The sequence below is a fragment of the Peromyscus eremicus genome, unplaced genomic scaffold (genome assembly GCF_949786415.1).
Source record: "Peromyscus eremicus unplaced genomic scaffold, PerEre_H2_v1 PerEre#2#unplaced_291, whole genome shotgun sequence".
Taxonomy (NCBI): domain Eukaryota; kingdom Metazoa; phylum Chordata; class Mammalia; order Rodentia; family Cricetidae; genus Peromyscus; species Peromyscus eremicus.
The window spans coordinates 236,273-255,611 of NW_026734527.1; the positions used below are offsets into that span (position 1 = coordinate 236,273).

General features: G+C 39.4%; 1 protein-coding gene across 1 annotated transcript; it reads left to right on the forward strand.

The window, feature by feature from the left end:
- Nucleotides 1-1,965: 1,965 nt before the first annotated feature.
- On the forward strand, nucleotides 1,966-2,862 carry LOC131901755 (small ribosomal subunit protein eS4, X isoform-like). The gene has a single exon (XM_059252837.1). The coding sequence runs from the start codon at nucleotides 1,983-1,985 to the stop codon at nucleotides 2,772-2,774; it is 792 nt and encodes a 263-aa protein (XP_059108820.1). The 5' UTR covers nucleotides 1,966-1,982; the 3' UTR covers nucleotides 2,775-2,862.
- Nucleotides 2,863-19,339: the final 16,477 nt, after the last annotated feature.

The following is a 19,339-nucleotide window of genomic DNA, read 5'->3' on the forward strand; positions in this document are numbered from 1 at the left end:
AACTATATAGAAAAGTGGTTATGTGCTATGCAAGCAGAAAGGAGATCAAAAGATGAGGAAAAGGGAACTATTGGAGAATGAAGAGGAGGGGAAACAGGACAATTGTGTCATTAAAGTGAAAAGGATTCTAAGGAATATGTAGAGGGTTCAGAGGATATTGGAGGAGCAGAAGAGAAGAGGAGAATCAAAAATAAACTTGTTTGAAAATGTCATAATGAAAGCTGATACTATATATGATAATAAAAATCTAAGCTAAATTAAAAAGATTATGCTTTCAGTGTAAATTATGCCATATAATAATGACAGTTTTGAGGACAACCTGGTCTACAAAGACAGTTCTAGGACAGCCAGGACTACACAAAGAAATGCTATCTTTAGTTGTGACAGATCCAACACTCCCTCCCCACCGCCAACCCCCCACCACAACATCACGGCTGTCCAAAGAGTCCCAACACAGTTAATGTGCTCCAAAAAGGCAGCTCATGCACCAGAGATGGATCCTTTCCTACTGCCAGGGGGCCCCTTAAGCAGATCAAGCTACAAAACTCTCTTGCTTTTGACCTTGTCCAAGGAAGGACTTGGGTATTGGTTGGGGGTGAGGACTGAGGGGGCAGGAGGAGGGAAGAGAGGGAGGCCTGTGGTCAGTATTTCAAATGAATAAAATATTTCTTAATAAAAAATTAAAATAAGCTCACAGCTACAAACATAAAAAAGAAAGAAAGAAAACCTTATCATGAAAAACCAGAACCCAAATCAAACCAAAACAAAACAAAAAACTGAAAACTTAGAGGAGACATTCAGAAAAAGATAGAGAAAGGGTGAAGGAGATGGAGATGGAGGCAGAGACAGAGACAGAGGCTGACTAAGTATAGATAGAAGCATGGAAGGAGGTGATATCAATGATAAGAGAAACTTGGTAACAGCTTTTGGAAGAAAAGGGTTTACACATCCTAGGGAGAATTCGAGACCATCTACTTTACTTTGAGTTGAAAATAGCTCCAATTTTATCCAAAAGCCTTTTCAAGTTCCCACTTTCAAAACCAATACCAGAGTCCCTTTCCCCTACCATGTCTGGTTTTTTAATCAACTTTTTTTCTATCTATTACTGTATCTGTTCGTCAACCCTCCTTTTCTCCTTCTTTTCTTCCCTCCTTCCTTCTTTTCTTTCCTACTTCCTTCCTCCCCTCCCATCTTCCTTCCTTTCAGCAGAGCGGTTGAAATAATTCTTAATGTAGATATTAAGTACAACTAAGATAAAGAGGGGCACTAGTGAAGAAAGTAAGGTGATTTCAAGAAAATGAGCATGGCATCTCCGAGGAGTGCTTTCTAATGTCTTTAGCTCTGGTCACTCACCTCAGTGCTGGATGGTAGCACGATGGTGTGCATCACCGTGAGAAGTGAGACTCTGCTGTAACTGTGATGAGATATTCTCCCTCATTTAAATGTTCATGATCTCCTGGTGCTCTATCCCAGAGGAGAGGTGATTTCCAGCTCAACCCTAGACACATGACAGCACCTCCACAAGGGTCTTAAGGAACTTTTAAACACCTTGGTCCTGAATTCCTGTCAGAAAACAAAATGTGTGTGTGTGTGTGTGTGTGTGTGTGTGTGTGTGTGTGTGTGTGTGTGTGAGAGAGAGAGAGAGAGAGAGAGAGAGAGAAATTAGGAATCAGGACTGAAACTTTTCTGTCTTTCCTTGGAGCACAAAGGGTATGGCAGAGAATCATGCAGAATGAAAAGGGTTTTGTCGCTGTTAAAGTACAAGCAAGTGGCATGATCTTGCCCCTGGAGAGCCTTTCCCTGTCACCCAGCGTTCTAGATACTTCAACATCTCAATATTATTTTGCCCTAAAGACACTCAAAAAATTGTTGAGGTGCCTATTATCATGTGAAAGGAATAGATGCCAGGCAATAATCAAATTGGGGGCTAAAATCAATACAATAGAAATAAAGATAACGCTCTTTCCGTTCCCAGCGCAGCCATGGCTTTTGGTCCCAAGAAACATCTGAAGCATGTAGCAGCTCCAAAACATTGGATGCTGGATAAATTGACCGGCGTGTTTGCTCCTCGTCCATCCACTGGCTCTCACAAGTTGAGGGAATGTCTGCCTCTGATCATTTTTCTAAGCAACAGACTTAAGTATGCCCTGACTGGAGATGAAGTGAAAAAGATTTGCATGCAGCGCTTCATTAAGACTGATGGCAAAGTCAGGACTGATAGAACCTACCCTGCTGGGTTTATGGATGTCATCACCATTGACAAGACTGGAGAGAACTTCCGTCTGACCTATGACACCAAGGGTCGATTTGCTGTTCGTCGTATAACACCTGAGGAGGCCAAGTACAAGTTATGCAAAGTGAGAAAGATCTTTGTGGGCACAAAAAGAATCCCACATCTGGTGACCCATGATGCTCTCACTATTCACTACCCTGATCCCCTCATCAAGGTGAATGACACCATTCAGATTGATTTGGATACAGGCAAAATAACCGACTTCATCAAGTTCGACACCGGTAACCTGTGTATGGTGACTGGAGGTGCTAACTTGGGAAGAATTGGTGTGATCACAAACAGAGAAAGACATACCGGCTCTTTTGATGTGGGTCATGTGAAAGATGCCAATGGCAACAGCTTTGCCACCCGGCTTTCCAACATTTTTGTTACTGGCAAGGGCAACAAACCATGGATTTCTCTTCCCCGAGGAAAAGGAATCCGCCTCACCATTGCTGAAGAGAGGGACGAGAGGCTAGCGGCCAAACAGAGCAGTGGGTGAAATGGTCTCTAGGAGACATGCTGGAGGAGTATTTGTACAAGCCTTTCTAGGCAATGTGCTAGATTAAACAGCATGATGAACTAAAAAAAAAAAAGAAAGAAAGAAAAATAACAATACAAAGAATCAATGAAACAAAGGGTTGGTTCTTTGAGAAGATCAACAAGCTAAATAAGCCCTTATACAAATTAACCAAAAAACAGAGAGAGAACATCCAAATTAACAAAATCAGAAATGAAAAGGCAGACATAACAAAAGACAATGAAGAACGCCAAAGAATCATCATGCCATACTTCAAAAACCTGTACTCCATAAAATTGAAAAATCTAAAAGAAATGTACAATTTTCTGGATAGTTAACAACATACTAAAATTAAATCAAGACTAGATAAACAATTTAAATAGACCTATAACCCCTAAGGAAATAGAAACAGTCATTAAAAGTCTCCCCCCCCCCAAAAAAAAGCCCAGGACCAGATGGTTTCAGTGCAGAATTCTACCACAATTTCAAAGAAGAGCTAATACCAATACTCTTCAAATTGTCCCACACAATAGAAACAGAAGGAACATTACTAAACTCTTTTTTTGTTACAAGTTAGCCTGACACACAAACCATACAAAGATGCAACAAAGAAAGACAACTACAGAACAATCTCATTCATAAACATTGATGCAAAAATATTCAATAAAATATTGGTAAACAGACTCCAAGAACACATCAAAACAATTATCCACCATGACCAAGCAGGCTTCATCCCAGAGATGCAAGGATGGTTCAAAATATGAAAATCTGTCAATGCGATAAATACACCACACAAACTGAAAACAAACAAAAAAAAACACATGATCATCTCATTAGACACTGAAATAGCCTTTGACAAAATCCAACAACTCTTCATGATAAGGTCATAGAGAGATCAGGAATACAAGGAACGCACCTAAACATAATAAAGGCAATTTGTTGCAAGCTGATAGCCAACATCAAATTAATCAGGAATAAGACAAGGCTGTCCACTCTTCCCATATTTATTCAATATAGTAGTTGAAGTTCTAGCTGGAGCAATAAGACAACAAAAGGAGATCAAGGAGATACACATTGGAAAGGAAGAAACCAAACTTTCACTATTTTCAGATGATATGACAGTATACATAAGTGATCCCAAAAATTCTACCAGGAAAATCCTACAGCTGATAAACACTTTCAGTAATGTGACAGGATATAAGATTAACTTAAAAAAATAAGCGTCTCTCCTATATACAAATGATAAACAGACTGAGAAAGAAATCAAAGAAACATCACTCTTTATAATAGCCACAAATAATAAATATACCTTGAGGTAACACTAACTAAGCAAGTTAAAGACCTGTATGACAAGAACTTTAAGGGTCTGAAGAAAGAAGTTGAAGAAGATATCAGAAAATGGAAAGATCTCTCACACTCATGAATATCTAGGATTAACATAGTATAAATGACAATCTTACCAAAAGCAATCTACAGATTCAATGAAATCCCCATCAAAATCTCAACACAATTTTTCACAGACTTGGAAAGAACAATACTCAACTTCATATGGAAAACCAAAAATCCTAGGATAGCGAAAACAATCCTATACAATAAAGCAACCTCAGGAGACATCACCATCCCTGACTTCAAGCTCTACTGTATAACTAGAGTAATAAAAACAGCTTGGTACTGGCATAAAAACCGACATGTGTATTAATGAAATCAAATTGAAGACAGTGATATTAATTCACATACCTATGAACACCTGAGTTTTGACAAAGTAGCCAAAACTGTACAATGGAAAAAAATGCATCTTTAACAAATGGTGCTAACATAAGTGGATGTCAACATGTAGAATACTGCAAATAGATTGATGCCTGTGTCCATGCACAAAGCTCAAGTCCAAGTGAATCAAAGACCTCAACATAAATCCAGTTACACTGAACCTGATAGAAGAGAAAGTAAGAAGTAGTCTTGAACTCATTTGCACAGGAGACCACTTCTTAAATGTAAGACCAGTAGCACAGACTGGGAGCAGCTATTAATAAATGGGACCTCCTGAAACTGAGAAGCTTCTATAAGGCAAAGGACAATGTAAATAACACAAAACGACAGCCTACAGAATGGGAAAAGATCTTCACCAACCCCACATCTGACAGAGGACTGATCTCCAAAATATATAAAGAATTCAAGAAACTACACATCAAAATACCAAACAATCCAATTTAAAAATTGGTAATATGGACTTCTTTTTTAAAGATTTCTTATGTATTTTTTTATTTTATAATTAACTTAATTTCACATATCAGCCACAGATTCCCCCATCCTCTCCCCTCCCACCCCCAGGACTCCCCCCCAATCCATCCCACATCCCCACCTCCTCCAAGGCAAGGTCTCCCCTGGGTAATATGGACCTCTTATCATTACACTTCACTGTTGATATGACTGTAAGGGTGTTTCAGAGTGCTCCAACTGAGGGCAGAAGACTCACTCTAGATCTGGGTGATACCATCCCACAGGCTGATGTAAAGTCATAATTAAATGGGCCAAAGGAAAAAACAAAACTGAGTACAAACACTCATCCCTATTGCTGACTGTAAACTCAGCTTTAACATACACCTTATGCTCTCTCATCACAACTCCGTCTGCCCTCACTGCTACTCCCTTCCCATGATGGACTGTGCCTTCAGAATGTGTTGTGAACAAACCTTTCCTTATTTGAGTTGCCTTTGTTGGGCATTTTGCCACAGTAACAAAAAAGAGAAATAACACATCTATTGAATGCTTTCCCTTGTTTCTAGATTCATATGCCTTTGCTGCTTTCTAGGATATGGAGTAGTGTGTGTGTGTGTGTGTGTGTGTGTGTGTGTGTGTGTGTGTGTGTGTGTCTTCCAGAAAGCTTTTATACCATTCCTCCTTTTGAAAACGCTTCCTCTAAATTTGTAGCAGTATTTCAGTATTTTGTATGGAACAAAAATAGAGAAGATTTATTATTTTTTCTATATAGTTGAATTTTAAAAGATATTAAGGTATGAGATGATTTCAAGCCCATTGGAAAATTGGAAAAGTTAATAAGAGTTTTCCCATCCAGTTTTACTCATATTCCCATGCTAGATAAAACTGGTTTTGGCTGTGGGGACATTCTGGAGGCAGAATGCTTGCCTCAAATGCAGTTTCCTAGGATTCATACCTAGTATGGTTTACAGCATATGCCACACAAAAAACTTACTATGCATTTTCTACCAGAAATAGCATTACACCATGTAACCACAGTTGCCTTGTCAAACCCAGAATATTTATATCTATGTGATGACATTATCTCATTTCTTAGCACCTTTCACATTTCCCCAATAATCACAAATGCCAAAAGCAAACTAAGCCTTCTCGTGAAAAATCTAAGCCAAGACTACCTGTAGCATTTATCAACCTTCCTTTTTATAGCATGTATACTTCCAAATTGTAATTTAAGGAAATAAGACACAGTAATAAGATAAGACGAACTACCCACCAGAATAAACAACAAAATGAAAATAAAATTCTCGGATGTTCTGGAACTGGAGGACCAAGTCATAATTTCTGTAATATGCATAGAAAGCTCACAGATAATGCATTAGACCAGAGTCTAAAAAGTATATCAGAAGAGATTTAAAACAAGATTCAGCTCCATAAAAACAACAATAAGGAAAACTATGCTTTTTGTGAAATGTACATGTGGAAGTAAAACTACAAATGAGATATTAAAATGAACAAATTTAAAAGTGTAGATACAGACCCTCTAAGCAGATTCGATGATGGTACTCATGGTTTTATGTTGTCATTTAGAAAACAATATATCAATGTTTCTTCAGAATCTCACTAAAGCTTTCTGGAAGAGAAAAAAGGAGGAGAAGTGGATTGGGAGGGAGAGGGGAGTTTGGGGGAAAGGACTGGGAGGAGAGGAGATATGGAGAAAATCTGTGATAAGGCTGGAAAAATAAATTATTAAATAAACAAATGAATAAATTAAAAATGGCACTAAAGTAAGAATTTGAAGGTCTCCTCATGAAGTTACATCTGTGAACTTGTTTCCCCTCATCCAGGAGAGGATGGAGCTACTAGCTGATCAATGGGAATTCTGGGTTATTGGGGTGTGCATCCTCTAGGAGACCTGAGGACCCCAGACAAAACTGTGCTCTTCTTTGTACAAAAAAGAGAAATTAACTCCTAGGAAAAGTTATCACAAATTAGGTATGTTATTAATATAACCACTCAGGAAAAAGGATATGAATATACGTAAAGAACATAATATTACATAATGAAGGTATTCTGATGAACCTTCTAGAAAATAGATGATACAGACATGGAATGTAGGAGCTGGAGTCATGGAGACAGTCATGGTAGTAAAATGAAACAAATGGGCTAAAGGGCTGTGCTGACAACTTTTAATCACTTTTTATTTAAAACTTATATTTATAGTGCAAACTAAGGTGTTGCACTGTGATACTTTCATACCGGTGTGTTATGTGCTTGTGTCATATTTATCCTTCATAATCTCATCTATGTACCCCTCTCCTTCTCTTTTTTTCTTTTCCTACACTTAGTAGTTCATATTTTATTCTGATTCCTCGTTGTTCCTTGATTTCACGTGAAATAAAATGTAATATTTTCCTGTGTGGGGCTGACTGTTTTCTTCAGGTGACCCTTTTCCATCCATGATTTCACAACATTGTCAAACCAGTCATGTCACTTGAATTGCAGTGTTTACCTATGAGAGGCAATAAACTACAGGTTGGAACAATAAACACCTTGCTTTCTGAGATCCAATGGGATTTCATCAATATTTGATACTTCATGTCTATGAGAGTTAAGATTTTCTTAAAAATGAACTAAGTCTTCCTTCTGAATCCCAGTTTGTGGAATCAGCATGGTTTTTCTGATATACTTTATGTTACAAAGAAGTTCTTGTGTGATTTGTCCTTAAAAATTTTTACATATGTATCCCTGTAAATGTTTTATGATTACAAGAACTTATGGAAGAAAAACGTGGCCAGATTAATGAGTTTGATTTTTCACCCTAAAAAGGTCTTTCTGAGATAGTCTTATTGTCCACCTGTATATTTCTTGACAAACATTATTGTTTGTTTAATTACACAGGATTAGGGCATGTGTCCCCACTAGCACTGTGATTTGGATTCTTCTGCCTAAACTGCTTGAACACTGATTCTCTATCTTACTCATAATACACTAATTTGCTATTGCAATTACTCATGTTGTGGGGACAGCCAAACATAAAATTATTTTTGTTGCATCTTCATAATTGTAATTTTGATACTTTGATGAATTGTAATATAAATAGCTTATTGCAGGATATAGGATGTCTGTGTACGGGTCGCTTGGCCTCCAAAGCAGTTGAGACCCACAGGTTGAGAACAAGTGCATTTTAATGTTGGATTGCACACATATGCCACCATGGGCATCAAAAACTGAACCTTTGATTTTACTTGGTGTGTGTGATTTTTTCATTTTGTTGTCTTTAGAAAAGCTCTCATGTAGGCAAGGGTGGCATGGAACACACTATCTACCAAAGAAGGACTGAACTTATGATCCTCCTGACCACATCTCCCAGGTGCTATGATGCAGGAATGCTCCATGCCATCAAGATATCTCATTGTTATTAGCTGAATTCTGTTTTCTGACACTCACGTGTACAGGTCTTAACCCCCAAACCTAGGATATGACCTTGTTTAGAAACATATGGAAAACTGTGGTTCTATTCCAAAATTCTCTAATCCCTCAAAGGCTACAATCTCTAAAGATGAAAAGGCTAAGAAATCCCCACCATCACAATCCAGGAATCTTCAATACTAAAATCTTGAGAGACTAAATCCCCCCAATCTACAAGTCTCATGAGGAAAATAAAAAGACTGGGGAACATATCATAAGGAAAGGGATCAGAAAGCCAAATGCTGGGGAAAGGATCAGCCACAAGGTGTGCCAAAAATAAGAACTTCAAAGTGGACAGGTGGAGATGGCATACCCCTTTAATCCCAGCACAGCGGGAGGCAGAGCCAGGCAAATCCCTTTGAGTTTGAGTCCAGCCTGGTCTACAGAGCAAGATCCAGGACAGGCACAAAAACTACATGGAGAAACCCTGTCTTGAAAAAATAAAAACAAAAAAAAAGAACTTCAATAACAAAATGTATAAACTATATTGGTATTCATGTCAGCTCATTCTGTATTTTATAAATTGAAGGCTCCTGGTGGCTAGCTGTAAGGCTGTACTACGTACATCAGGGGGATATCATGGTTTGCCACAACATGTCTACAGGTTACTTGAACTCAGCTAGGCTTCAACCTGGAAATCACCAACACATACACAGATGCCAACATCTCAATCAGCCTGTGCTTGTCTTCAACTCTGCACAGAATCCTGTTTTACAATATACATATTAGTCCTTTTTCCTTTCTGTAAGGTATTTTTTAGAGTTCATTCGTTGAAAACATTTGCCAATTGCCTTCTATTTGTCATTATATGAGGTCAGCATACACAGCCTCCTTTATTCCATAAGTTTCTAGGGACCTGTGGATAGAGCTATGAAGATTACAGTGGGACTATAAGGGAACTGATAAAGATGGCTCGTTTGAGCCACTGTTAGCAACTGAAGCTTTTTACTCTACATCAGGACCCTGTCCAACCTGTGGGGGCACATTCTTGAACGTTAAGCAGTAATCACTCATAGCATGGGAGATGGCTGAGAGGGCAATGCATTTATATTGCAAGCCTGAGACTTGGGATTGAAACTTTAATGGGGTACCAAAGTCAGAGAGAATGGCAGGGCACTGACATGAACCTGTAGAGATAAGGGCTGCAGAGCAGAGAATGTTTGGAATCTGTAGTACCAGACATACTTATGTACAAAGCTCCTAACAAGATAGACACAGTCTCAAACAAGGCAAAAAGAAAGAACTGACAACACAGTCCTCTATTGTACAGCTGTGCTGTGGACCTGAGGCAAAAAAGAAAAAAAGCAGATTAAAAACTCACAAAATCACAAGCACAGGCCACACAAAATATACATGAGAGGCAATCGTATTACATTTCCATTCATTTATTTAATATATATCAGGCAGAAATTATAAGCTATTTAAGGCTTTATAAAAATATTACTTAACATAAAACAGACTCATCTTCTTTATCCAAATAGACAGATGGAACAATCCAGAAGTTACAAATCATGTCTTCAAAGGATACTTGCTGTTTAGAAGCTACATGCTTCTTCATCTACATATGAAACAGTAAGCTGGAGCCCTGCTATTATCTGGTGAGGAAGGTACTCAGTTCAGTCTGCTTTGTGGCAATTCCTCCGGTGATGGTGGTATGTGGATGACTGGCGGAAGCTACGGTTACACAGGGAGCAGGTGTAGGGCTTCTCTCCTGTGTGAATCCTCTCATGAGCTTTCAGATTGGTTTAATTGCTGAAAGACTTTCCACATGTACTACATTCGAAAGGTTTATTTTCCTGGTGTATGACCTTATGTACTCTCAGGTCTGAGCGAGTATAGAAGCCCTTATGACATGTTTTACAGACAAATAACTTTTGCTTCTTGTGTATTCTCTGGTGGGCAGCAAGTCTACTGGGATATTTAAAGGTTCTGGGACATTCCTCTCATTTGTATGTCTTTGAGTCTCTGAGGGGTCTCTTTTGACGACCCACACGTGTGGAGCTTGCATCAGGATTCTGGCAGTCTTCTGTCTGCTCTGGACTGGAAGTAATCTCTGGTTGTACCTCCATAGGGACATCTTCAGAAGAAGTTCCTCTATGAAATTCTTCCTGGTACCTAGAGGTGACTTGACTTGTTCTGCTTAAATCCAGAGGATTTCCATCAGAAACACTTCTGTCTTTAGGTTCATTAAAATCAAAATGTTGGATAAGGGAAAGGGAGTCCATCTCATTTCCAGGACTACTATCCCCATCATTTACATCACTATTGCTCCAGCCATTGTTTTGGCTATCTTCCCAGTCTTCATGTCCTGTGGAAATAAGACAGTCTATGAAAATGTGCCCAAGAAAAGATCCCGACACAACACCCTTCCTCTGTGCAGCTTCCTGACACTTACCTGTTGTCAATAACATGTCTTCGGGGATTGGCAAGGGTGTCTTTGCACTCTCTTGTATTGAACTTCTTGCTGATTGCTGCTCTTTCAGAAGGTTGATGGTTTCTTCTAAAGACATGTTCTTAGAAAAGAGGGCTTCCTGCCCCTGCATGGAGGTGTGAACCTATAAACAAAGCCAGAGGACCATTGCCAATGAATCTGTGGATTTGTGGATGAGTGAAAACCTGTCCTCTACCTGATTGCACGGGATCACTGAACTATGAGTTAGGTCATTTGTCTATCTCTCATCTCTAATGGTGTTATTCTGTCATTCACAAGTTATGTTCTCTAAAGTCCTTATTCACAATGTATTTGCAAGTGTTGAGTCACTGTACCAAGGGAAAAGGTAAGGTTAGGGTTCTGCAATGTCTAGCCACAACATATTCTTCACCTGGTCAATGCATTGAACAAGGAAAGGTATTCCTGTTCCAATCCAGAAAATAGAGACTTACTCCATCAAAAAAGGCTTCTCATTTTTTTCCAAGGACTGTCCCCATTCCACCCAATCTAGGGCAACTATAATGAAATAGCTGGTTTACTGAGAAGACACCAAGGCTAGGTAGGACATATCAAGGAGGGAGGTAGTCTGGAGATCGAGAAGACCCAAAGGAGCCTGTAAAAATTCTGACATAGACTTGCCTGTGGGCCTTGCACCTCTAGGGCCTCTTCTGTTAATTGATGGGTGTTATCTGTTCTAATAATTTTTTTTGTTTAACAAAGAGTTGTATGGCTATTGTTTCTCTGTGTCTCCTTAATTTGTAGCTCCTTATTTTTTCTCCTTCTCTTGCACCCAGGATCTATAGTTATTAATCAGTGCCCAGAACCCTTAACATTTCTGTATTCTTTGTCTGAAAGATGGCTGCTATGCTAGAAGCTCCTTATTCAGCCTTTGATTAGTAATAGTTAGTTTTTTTTCTGAAATTCTTAGGATGTCTACAGTAACTGTGTAATTGATGTCCTTTTGGTGTCCTGGTGTCATATTGGCAATTGTAACTTTCTGCTTTCATGCGCATGACTCTGACATTTTCATTCCCAGATAGCTGAGGATTTCCCATCCCCCACTTCCGGCCATTAGTCTGTCAGTGGTCCCTATCTCTTCCACTGTCACTTCACTTTGCTGTGGGAGTGGGTTGTATTTCCAATACCTATATTTTTGGTTGCTAAATTTAACTACTAACTCTAGATAAAAACCCTTGGTTGATGATGCCCCTAGTACCATAGCTCTATTTCTAAGGGGTGTTTTTTTCTATTATTAAGTCCTTAGTACAACACACATCTGACTGAAACCCTTGTAACACATATATTGTCTCCACCTAAACATGCTGTCTCTGCTGTTAGGAAGCTGCCAGCATTTTATTTGGAATTCAGTTTCATTCATGAAATGATCAGTTTAAAACAAAATCAAAGGAGTGAAATGTGGGATAAAACAAACTGAAATGACAACTTGTGCTTAGAGTAAAAACCTGAAATAAAAATCAGGGTGTGGTGGTGGACAGCTTTAATCCAGTACTTGAAGTGCTGGGAAAACATAATTCCTCTGAATCCTACTCAAGCCAGTTGAACAAAAGTCAGTCCCAAATGGGAAAAAAAAAAACCTAAAGAAGCAACGAAACAAGCCAACTAATATCCAAATTTAAAAGTTTAAGGCAATAAGAAGTTATTTCAACCATGACATTTAGAAATGGATGTATGGGCCGGGCGGTGGTGGCGCACGCCTTTAATCCCAGCACTCGGGAGGCAGAGCCAGGTGAATCTCTGTGAGTTCGAGGCCAGCCTGGACTACCAAGTGAGTTCCAGGAAAGGCGCAAAGCTACACAGAGAAACCCTGTCTCGAAAAACAAAACAAAAAAAAAAAAAAAGAAATGGATGTATGGAATGATTGAAAAATGTCACCACATTGACCATTTCTGAGAATAACTGAGAATTATGCAAACCTAGACATTTAAAGAAGTTTCAATGTAGTTTCATCCAAATTAAGAATTTCAGTTCTAAAACTTTGAATTGCAGCCCTTTATTATTCATCAGGACTTTTCTTAGGGGTGTGTTGGTGTTGAATGCTCATTTAATAGCCACATTTCAGCATCAGAAATCATATTCTACATTCCTGCACATTCAGTTTTTTACATAGGAACTTAATAGCATGTAGTAGACAATTTAGAAAACCATTAAGCCAATTAGATCCCCAGTTTCCACAGCCCAGGTCCTGGAATAACATACTAGGTCTGAGAGCCAGAATTTTAAGTGTGTGCTGCAATTCCAACTAAATACTCATAATTCCAATATAAAATCACCTACCTAAATGAGCCATCTTCCAATCCCAGCCAGGGTCTCTATTCTAAACCCTTACAAGCTTTGCTCAAATATCATCTCCCAGTCTCTCTATCACCATGTAAAGAATCTAAATATAATTGTATCAGTCAAAAGAGCCATGAGCTTCTTAAACTTAAATTCTCATTAAATTTATATCACATTTACAGTAGTAAATAATCTCCATTGTAAATAATTGTTGGAGTGAGACAGACTCACATATAAAATAACTACATCTTCTTACTTTTCACCAAATATAAATGACTGTCTTGATTGATAACTTAACCATCTCTCAACCAAGGTACTCACCATGATGGGAGGCTTCAAGCACTCATCAGTCAGATCCTCCATGAATCTCCCCAGGTTTCTGCCATTTGATTTCCACTTCTCTTTCAAGACAGTCTTGTCCTTGTAGTGCCCAGTTTTGAGAAACTCAGCCAAGACCAGCTGAGAAATCATCTGCTCCTTGCTATGCTTTTCTGGCTTCAACCAGGAGGTAAACCACTTCCACATTGCTTGCAGTTCCTGCTTTGCACAGTAACCATTGTCATTTGTGGGAAAGTTGAGCTGAGCAGTTGAGAAGTTACAGATATCTTCTTCCCACTGTAGAGAAGTATCCTGGCTTGGAAGGAAGTTCCTGTTGTCTAATACAAGGCCACTTTCTGGTGACTGGGGTTTAAAGGAGTTGTTGTGCTGGGAAGCCATTCTGTTGAGACTCCTCAAAAAATTCAACTTTCTCAGTCAAGTATCTCTCTTGTGACTTGATGATCTATTTAAGAAAGTTGTGAATATGTTAAAGCTATAAATTAAACTTGACATAATTAAATAACAACAACTAAGAGTCTTATCACAGATGGTTTCTATCTTATTGAGGATTTACTATTGCTGTGAAAGACACCATAACCACAGCAACTCTAATAAAGGAAATATTTCATTTTGGTGGCTCACTTACAGTTAAGAGGTTCAGTCCCTCATTTTGGGGAGCATGGCCTCAGAAAGTCAGAGGTGGTGCTAGAGCTGAGACTGATACACAGTACATCAACAGATACACTCTTACACATTGATTGAAGCTTGAGAAAAAGACCTCAAATCCAACCTCAATAGTGACTCAATTACTCCAGATGGTGTGGTCCACACTAAAGGTGTGCCCTCCACATCACGGTCTGGATTAAAGGCGTGTTTCATTCAGTCTTCTACAACAAGGCCACACCTCCTAAGAGTGCCACTCCCTATGAGTTTATGGGTCCCAGATACATTCCAATAACCACAGTTCCATTATTTCTTGACACTAAATACTTCAACAGAGTCCTACACAATTTATTCTAGAGACCAGAACAAAGAGATGTAGATGTGAGTGTAACAGTCCATGACTCATCAGAGAGAAACAACCTGGGTTGAAGATGGGATGACCTGAAGGAAGAGAACAGCAAGGTGTTCAGTAGCACAGGGCTATCTGTTCCTTCCCTATAAAACGTGAAGTTGATCTCTGCATCCAGATCCCTCAGTAGTTGGATGAGGTTTCTAGCACAACAATTAGGGTGTTTGGCCATCCCATCACCAGAGTAGGTCAGTTCGGGCTGTCTCTCGACCATTGCCAGCAGTCTGTTGTGGGGGTATCTTTGTGGATTTCTGTGGACCTCTCTAGCACTTTGCTTCTTCCTATTCTCATGTGGGCTTCATTTACCATGGTCTCCTATTCCTTGTTCTCCCTCTCTGTTGTTGATCCAGCTGAGATCTCCCACTCACCCAAGCTCTCTTTGCCTCGACCCTCGCCCTTCACTACCCCTACTCATGTCCAGGCTGCTCATGTAGATCTCATTCCATTTCTCTGTAATTGGGCGATCCCTGTGTCTTTCTTGGGGTCTTGTTTTCCAGGTAGCCTGCCTGGTGATATGAGTAGATCCATGACTAGGCCCCAGGTGGATCTCTGGGAGTCCAATTAGCGAGAATGAGGAGGGTTTATATGAGCGAGAATTGTTGAGACCAAGGTCGGATAAAGCACAGAGACAAATAGCCAAACAAACGGAAACACATGAAATATGAACCAATGGCTGAGGGGTCACCAACTGGATCAGGCCCTCTGAGTGGGTGAGACAGTTGATTGGCCTGATCTGTTTGGGAGGCATCCAGGCAGTGGCACCGGGTCCTGTGCTCACTGCATGAGTCAGCTGTTTGAAACCTGGGGCCTATGCAGGGTCCCTTGGCTCGGCCTGGGAGGAGGGGACTGGACCTACCTGGACTGAGTCCACCAGGTTGATCTCAGTCTGTGGGGAAGGCTTTGCCCTGGAGGAGATTGGAATGGGGGGGGGCGGTCTGGGGGGAAGGTGAGGGGAGGGAGGGGGGAGAACAAGGGAATCTGTGGCTGATATGTAGAACTGAATTGTATTGCAAAATAAAAATTAATAAAAAAAAGGTGAAGTTGTAGTTGCTGAACTTCAAATATTAAGATTCACCCTTGTCTCCCATTCTAAAGAGCCACAAAGCTAAACTTTCATAAGAAAAACTTTGAAACTGAATGACTAACAACCTTTAACTCACAGGACAGCCAAGACAAGTCTATAAAAAAAGCATATTGCTATCCTTCAGAATTTTAATGGTTAAACCCTTAATCAGAAAGGTCGAAAGGACCACACTACATCTTTGAGATCTCCCAAAATTGTGAAGCAGCATCTCGCAAACCCCACAAATATTCACAAAACACACATACTCAAGCAACAAAGAAGTCAAATGTTCCTATTCTACAGTTACTTGTCTCTACAGTGAATTTCTCCAGTGATTCCAGCTGGCACTAGGAGCCGATGTGTCTCCAGGTCACTGCTCTTCTTCATCTGAGGTTCTGTTCAAGTTGACTTCCTTTTATAGTGCCTGGCTTCAGTGATTCAATCTGAGATGCCAATCATTTGATAATAAGATTGGACCACACCTCCTGCTTGTGGGTGTGGCAGTCAACACTTTCATCCTAGCATTCAGTAAGTGGACTGAAGGGTCTCCAGTCCCAGAACAGCCTGGTAGTATATGAAGACCAGTGAAAAGCCTCACTGGAGCAGAAAAAAAACAAGCTAACCAAATGGGAAAGACACTTGCCCCTCTGATTGAATTACACATGGAATCCTCCCTCAACCCCCAGCTCTGCATCTCTATGCAATCATGGATTATGCCATGGAAGGAGAACACATCCAAAGCAAGCATAGTCAGTCACTACAGTGAAAGGAGACAGTAACACGCTGAAAGGAATTATAAAGATTGTCATTCACCTACTATGACTTCTGACATACAGATCATTCCAAACTGGTTAAAAATTTCTGATATCCAGAGGGTTTGGAATTCAAATGGTGTAGTGAACAAGGTAAAGCCTTGGCAGTAGAATGAGACACACAGGGAGAAGAGCCTATGAGGTGTCTGAAGCACAACAAAGAAAAGAGAGCCTTTTTTGGGCTCATCTCTAGGGACAAAGTGAAGGTGTTTGATTTGTTTTACATGATGTACCATAGGTATGTGAGGAGGATTGTAGTTTAGGGTGGAATTAAAATGTATATACAAAATGAATATTTTCCTATGGTGATATTTTAATTGTGCTGAAAAGTGATTTTATTTGTATGTTAATAGATAAAGTTTGCATGGAGATCAGAGGTTATAGGGAACCTGGAACAGAAATCAGGCAGTAGTAGACCAAGCCTTTAATCCGATGACATGGCAGGCAGAGTCTTTGTGTGGTCAAGGACACAGTCAAGCCTGGTGACACAAGCCTTTAATCCCAGTATCAACCATAGAGACCTGGATGTCTGTATAGACAGGCAGTGACTAGGAAGACATGTGGCTGGTCTTAGAGTCAATGAGAAGGCAGAATAGGAAAGTAATACAAGCTCAGGTTAGGCAGGATGAAGCTCTCTGGTGTAGGAAACTACAACTTGATGGTAAGCTAAAGGGTAGTCAGTGGTTCTTCACTAATTCTCTGATCTCTTCGGTTATTACCCCAGTATTTGGCTCTGTGTTTCTTATTTATTAAGACTGTTTAGAAATTTGTCTACATTTTCCTGTCTTTTTTTCTTTGCTTTTCTAATTTGTTGGTGTTTGCTTGTTTTTGCAAATGGCTGCCTTGTTAGCCAGGTCTACTCACAAAATCATTAGGTTGTAGACAATGATTTTGCACTACAATTCTATGGCTTCAAAGTACTCAGTGCTGGGGGCCCAGAGCTGTCTCACTACTTCAAGAATCCATTTTGGTTTTTTGTCTGTTCTATACTGTCTTGTTGTTGCTGCTGTTCTGATGTTTTTTGTTTGTTTGTTTGTTTGTTTGTTTTAGTTTTTTAAGGTATGATCATTTATTTGTTACCCTTAAAGATTTATTTTTGACTGGACTCAGACTTAGAAGTAGAAGTTGAATTGTTTCCTCAGGGGAAACAATTCAACAAATTGTTGAGGTCTTATGCCCAAAGACTGTAGCCTTATATTAAAATGTGCTGAATCCCAACAAATTGACAGAACCCCAAATGCAATTATCCCAAAGAAGCCTTAAAGCTCAGTGAGTAATATTTCTGAAGTCCTTTAAAACCATAATACTAAAATTGTGAATGTTTAAACCTCAAGCCTCAGTTCTTCTGGGAGAATAAAAAAATCCACATAATAGGAAAAAATGATCAAAGTTTGCAAATTGATTAACCAAAACTTGTGAATATGATTGAATCTTCAGCTTGTTGATAATATTCTGGGTTTTAAGTAATTAAAGCAATGTTGGCCAGAAGAAACACTCCTATGAAAACATTTGTTCCCAGAGAATCATAAACATACCCCTGTGTTTCACTATTCACTTCCCTCATGAGAATTGCAGGGGACACAATTCAGCCTTACAATTCCAATGCTTGGAGAAAGTCAGGTGCCTTTAATCTCTACACACACCTTTAATCCCAGCACTAAATAAACACAAGCAGGTGCATATCTGAGTTGAGGCCATCTCAGACTGCAGAGTGAATTCTAGCTGGGGTTTCAGAGATAGAAAGTCTTGCAAACCAGAATTAAAGAGAAAAACAAACAAAAAGGATGCCTGAAGGAGGGAGGCAATATTCAACCCCAGATCCGAGGAGTAGAAGCCATAGAATTGTAGTGAATGGCCATTCACAATGACTTTGTGAATGTATAAGAAGAGTGGACTGAAAGTAAACATATTGCAACAACAAAATCAAAGATAGAAAATTAAACAAAGGAAAGAAAAAAGTAATCAAATGAAAAATGAAGAGAGACCAAAAATCACCTTGCTCTTTTGGGCCACCCAATTTCAATTCCTCCGCAGATCACAGTCTTCATCTCATGTCTATCAATTTCATGTTTTCCAAAGAGAAAATATATGCCACTCTCTCCCAACAGAAATGAACCTGCTTCAGCCTCTGGTTTTTCTATGTTGTGTCTCAGACTCTCCTGCTTGCCTCCTGCCCTCTGTCTCATTCCAGTGCCAATGGTCCACTAGATTGAAGACAATTGATTTGACCTCTACTGGCAACAATCACTCACAAATAGCTCCTTGGTTACTCATGGAAATTTAACAAATCTATCAAAAGTATATTGAAAATGGAAGGAAGAATGAAGGATTAAATAAATAAAAAAAAAACAAAGAACAAATGAAGAGAAGATTAGAAGATTGTACTTTAAGGTGCAAAGGTATTAAGGATTACCTTTGGGATCTGGTGGGAATAATTAGATTTTCACCAGAAAGGATGGATACAGTTCATTCTACATCTAGTAGTAAATACCAGACAGTTCCTGTTAAAACATTTTTAAACTCAACTCCAATCACAGCAATATAGTCAATTCACCCTACCCTGAAAAATCTCAAGTTTATCTTTATCTATATGTACATATGAAAGTAATTCTTACCTGCATACTGTGGGATGCCACAGTAGCAATTGCTGAGCTGAACCGCTGAGTCTGTCCTGTGTTGAGATGACACTCTGGCCCTGATTTATCGCTTTCTTATTCCCTGGTCCCCTCTCCTACTACAGAAGTGGATTTCAACTCAACTGTGAATCCATAATATCATGTACATAAAGAAATGAGGAAATTTTAAATGACTCTCCACCAATTAGGTGTCAGTTCAAATGTGTACAAATCAAAAGAGCAAATCCAGTGAAGC

What these genes read in the sequence shown, in the direction of transcription:
- LOC131901755 (XM_059252837.1), top strand. Translation starts at nt 1,983, where the DNA reads ATGGCTTTTGGTCCCAAGAAACATCTGAAGCATGTAGCAGCTCCAAAA.